Genomic DNA, 5,058 nt, shown 5'->3' on the forward strand with positions numbered 1-5,058 from the left:
GTGTAGAGACGGTCGGCTGTAGCGTTGATGGAGGAAGAAGGGCAATGTTGATGTTGCGGCTTTTTTGTGTTATGATGGTGATAATGCACAAGACTGACCATTACATTGCAATTAACTGAAAAAGAAAGTGAACAAAGAAAGCCTCTCAAATGCAGATAGGACCTATTGAAATGTTTGGCCTGATTTTTCAAGATGCGCGATAATAATTATTTTTCATGCAATCAGTGAGAATTAAATTTTGCGGAATGCCCAATGCTAGTCGACATAAAAATGCAAAACAAGCTTTCAATATCATAAGCACGTAACTGCAGGAAATAATTTTCCAACATTTTCAATGTTTTGCATCAACCACCTGAATAGAGGAGTAGTCTTAACAACTATTCCAGATAAATACCTTATTATTATGCTTTTGGTCGAAATACGAAGTGACCGAACGTGCGAAAATTGATTTTTTAACCTACTTAGAAATGTCGCAACTCAATTTGGATTAGTGCATATTGTTGCTCTTAATTAGCTTAATGATGCGCAACAGAAAAAATAGATTCAAATTTACTTCGCAGCTGCAACTTCGCATGTGCTTCTAGCGACGACTTCGATTTGGTGGTGCGACGATAATATTTATAGAGCAGCATCGATTTTTTTTCCCAAAATTGATAAAAAATTGAAATTGAATAAAATCGGTCATTGTCATTACTGCAGTTACGTCCGCATGATACGAAAACAGGAAAATACTTGAATTTTTTGACAAGACGTTGTTTATTATGGTTGAAAATTTTGCGGTTTCTGCGGAGTTTTCATTCGAATTTTTATCGTGATTAAAATTTGGTTTGTGTGAATTATTGTACAACAAAATCAGAATGGATCCAGTGGGTAAGTGATGCAGCAGCTGTAGGCGTTTGAAGCATGCCAACAAATTCGCTTGTCCGTTGCAGAAACTTCCAAAAGTGACGAAGCAGAGGAGTTTCCCGCTCTGGAAGCCGACGACGACAACGTCGATGACCGTGCTTGGCGTGGAGTCCCCATGGACACAATCTACCGCGGTTTGGACCGATACGAGTTGCGACATTTTGCCGAGGTTCGCCCGGCTGAGGATCATCTTGTGCTGTACAATCTGCCGATTGATGTGAACGGGACGGAACCGCCGAAACCGCGAAGGGCCTACAACAAGTGGGACGCCAATCACGTTCGGCTGCCCTGCTCACACCGTAGTCAGTACCCGGTTGAGCAGGAAGATGGCAGTACGACGCTGGAGAGCCGTTGGGAGCTGGTTCAAAATGCTTTACTGCAACCGATAGGGAATAGCAGGGAGCTGGAGAGGGCTATTTTGTCCTATAACACGAAATATGCCAGCAGCTGGAAATTCAAGTCGCTCCACAAACTTTTCGAGGAGGATTTGGAGGAGGAAGAAAGCGCCGGGTTTTTCGAGTATACCTTACCGAAGATGATTCGGTTGGCGTTGTTACTACCGGATTTGATTCCCGGAGCCATTCCGTTGCTGAAGCAGGGAAGCAATAAGGCCATTTCCTTGACGCAACAACAGGTGGCGTGCCTGCTAGCAAACGCCTTTCTGTGTACCTTTCCACGGCGGAATACGCAGAAGAAAAAGTCCGAGTACAGCTTGTTTCCGGACATCAACTTCAACCGGCTGTTTCAATCCGGTGGACAGTCGGTGCTGGAGAAGATCAAATGTATCTGCAACTACTTTCGAAGGGTTTGCTCGAGCATGCCTACTGGGGTGGTTACGTTCCAGAGAAGATATATAAACCCGAAACAGTTTATCGATTGGGGTAGATGCGATGCGATCGTGGGTAGAGACACAGTTCCGATTCACATCAATTCGGAGGGTACTATCGAAGATCAGGGCAGAGGACTGCTACAGGTAAGTACTATAGAGAGTAATTCTGATATCAAACGAATCTATTCAAACTAACTTTTGATCTCGGATCTTTCCCAAACAGGTCGACTTCGCCAACAAATACCTAGGTGGAGGCGTCCTTGGACATGGATGCGTTCAGGAAGAGATTCGATTTGTGATAAATCCGGAGCTATTAGTCAGCAAACTGTTTACCGAAGCGCTTAAACCCCAGGAAGCCCTCGTCATGATGGGTTCGGAGCAGTTTAGCGAATACAGTGGTTATGCCTCCAGTTTCACTTTCGCTGGTGATTTCCAAGACGAAACCCCACGGGATGCCAGCGGTCGGCGGGAATGTTACATAGTGGCAATCGATGCGTTGCATTTTGTGCAGAGCGTTCACCAGTACCGGGAAGAGCTGATGCTGCGGGAGTTGAATAAGGCCTACGTCGGATATTACCATCCCCTGTCGACGCCGGCTCCTGGGGTTGCAACGGGGAATTGGGGCTGCGGGGCATTCGGAGGAGACGCCCATCTGAAAGCCATGCTGCAGTTGATGGTCTGCTGTGTCCTGAGTCGTCCTTTGGTATATTACACGTTTGGAGACAGCGAATTGAGAGACCAGTTTTATGCAATGTATACATTCTTGGTCGACAACAAAGTGAAAGTCTGTGAGTATTACGAGGATTGTTAAATTCCAAATCGTTGAACAAATTCTTAAAATTTTGCTATCTTGAAAGCTTTCACCAACACCTAAGACAGTAAATATTTTAAAATTTGTAACGATTTCTAATGAACTAAGAAGGTTTCTTACAGATCTAACGCCAATAGTAACTCTCAAAACATATCGTTCTAGGTGAAATCTGGCGAATTCTGAAAGATTTTCGAAGACACAATTTACCACCCAGTAAACTGTATGCCTATTTCTATCAGGATTACTACGACAGGAAGAACAAACCGTCTTGTTTCAATTTGAAAAATTTAAGACCAAAAGAAAGAACTCCAGAACCGATAGCGAAAAGTGCTTTTCCAGAGAACGACGAGCTAAATGACGAAAGTCTTGCTAACTTGATGACACACCTTGACAACGAGGAACAACCCTGTCCCTCTACATCAAATCGCGATTCCAGCAAGGACTCCCTTTCACCCGTGACGCAATCACCAAAGAAACCCTCCTCGCGGGTATCGCTTATTGCCGAATTAGATCGCAACTATTATACCGGTGGACCTGGTCCGGCGAAAAAGCTGTGCCCTTCTACATCGCCCTGTCCTGTGGTGGTGGAAAATGGCAACGGCAACGGCAACGACGACACGGTTCAGGTGAAGCAAGACTCCGTGCTGATTCAAATTGAGGATGAGACAAAAGATCGAGTGATTGTCGGGGCCGTTGAAGCCATCAGGTGCGAGGAAGAAATTGGAGAATTTGTTGAGGTGAGTCCACCGGAAGAGGCACGAAAGAAGCAACAGCGTCGGACGATAGGGGATTACTTTTCGAAAAGTGGCGGTAAGTGATTGTTATCGGCAAGTTATTGTTGACTGGTCATTAAATTAGAAAAAAAAATCTGGAAAACGTTAGTTAAGTAGATTCTGACTGGTCGTAGTGAGATCACAATACTTACTTTGATAATTGGTGTGATACAATTCGCTCCGTTTAATTTACGCTCATTCGGCATCTTTCTCCACTGGGCTCGGCCTTGAACCAACCGCTTCCAGTCGTTGTTCTTCTGATTATATCGAGTCGTATTTTCTCCTGTGTTATTTGTAGTGGGGTCTTTTACGGGTGGCTTTATTGGGCCTACACAAACACTCCTGTCTCGCCGGAGCACCATCGTGCCCGCTCTGTTTTGCTTCCCAACTAAAACAGAGACGGCCACGCTGATAAGGCCAACTCAGCCGCTAGGTACCAGAACAGATGCTGTTTGACCCGCACCTTCTTGATGAACAGACGCTCGGGACGTTCCTCCTCAATCTTACTGAAGTCAGGAGGACAACAGTGCCCAGCCCAGGCTGCACTACCTATTAAGCACACAACTCTTAGCTGCCGGTCCTTGTTATTGGTTGAGCCGTTTAAGCATGAGGTAGGAACTTGTAAGGACCAGAGCTGTGTTGGACGATTTCGACTTTCCATTTTGCGGCCCAAGGTACTCTCTTAAGTTTTATGTCGTTGTCTATCACCGATTGTAAGAGAGTTCTGATGGCAAAATTAGGCTGAAATTATTGGTGAACGCGATACAACGGATGAGATGTTCGCCATCCGCCAGGCGTTGCCGAAATGCCGCGAATACAACGTGCCCACCAGTGTTGCCACATTTTTTTCGGTTTCCATCTGTGATTTTGGTCAAAAAAATCTTTTTCATCTGTAGGAAATTCCAGAAAATCTTAGTAAAAATCTGTGATTGGGTAATGTCTTCAAAATTGAGATGTTTTGAACAATTTGCTTGAAAAAGAAAAAAACACAAAAAATGTTCATAATATTTACTGTTGTCACCTAAAATATACCTAAAAATAATTTTCTTGGAATAAAACCATATACCAAAACACTGCTTTGTATCTGAAGATCATCAGAAACCACAAGAATGTCGAAATCAATCCGCCTGAGACTAGGATAATCTATACAAGAACCAATATTTAACTTATTTAAATTTGAGTACAAATTTTCGATGAACACCAAACTCTTTTCTTACAGCTAATGGGCTATTTGCCTTTGCTACACATGTTTGAAAATGGTTAAGGTATTTCTGGTAAATATTTTGGACAGACTGTTACAACATCAGTTTGCAAAAAAGAAGGCGAATCTGTCAAGTTCACTTTCGCTGATTTGCCACATCGACACGGTACAAGACCCAGTCAGCTAAAGATAATAAACGAAGTTGTGTTCATCGTCACCATAAAAACTAATTGACAAAAAGTGAGAAACAAAAAAGTGTTTCTTTACGAAAGTCATTGTGTCATTGTTTCAAAAATCTTAAAAATCTGTTTTATTTCAAGAATCTTTGATCTGTGATCACAGATATCTGTAGTCAAAAATGGGAAAAAATCTGTGTAATTCTAGGTAAATCTGTGTATGTGGCATCACTGGTGCCCACTAGCATGGGACTCGCTTGTATGGAACACATAAATCCTCGCTCTAGTCGACTTTTTAGATCCCATTTAGGTCCTATGTGAACTCGTCGGCTTGAGCGAGAGAATGTCTAGGTCAAGTCGGA

The 5,058-nt window shown here is 43.2% G+C and overlaps 1 protein-coding gene across 1 annotated transcript; it reads left to right on the forward strand.

Annotated features, from left to right (window-relative positions):
• The first annotated feature begins 712 nt into the window (after positions 1-712).
• LOC109422962 (poly(ADP-ribose) glycohydrolase-like) lies at positions 713-3,652 on the forward strand. Its single transcript, XM_019697859.3, has 4 exons — positions 713-870; positions 933-1,879; positions 1,959-2,523; positions 2,709-3,652. The coding sequence occupies exons 1-4, from the start codon at positions 858-860 to the stop codon at positions 3,362-3,364; spliced, it is 2,181 nt and encodes a 726-aa protein (XP_019553404.3). The 5' UTR covers positions 713-857; the 3' UTR covers positions 3,365-3,652.
• Positions 3,653-5,058: the final 1,406 nt, after the last annotated feature.

This window comes from Aedes albopictus, chromosome 1, assembly GCF_035046485.1.
Source record: "Aedes albopictus strain Foshan chromosome 1, AalbF5, whole genome shotgun sequence".
Classification (NCBI taxonomy): Eukaryota; Metazoa; Arthropoda; class Insecta; order Diptera; family Culicidae; genus Aedes; species Aedes albopictus.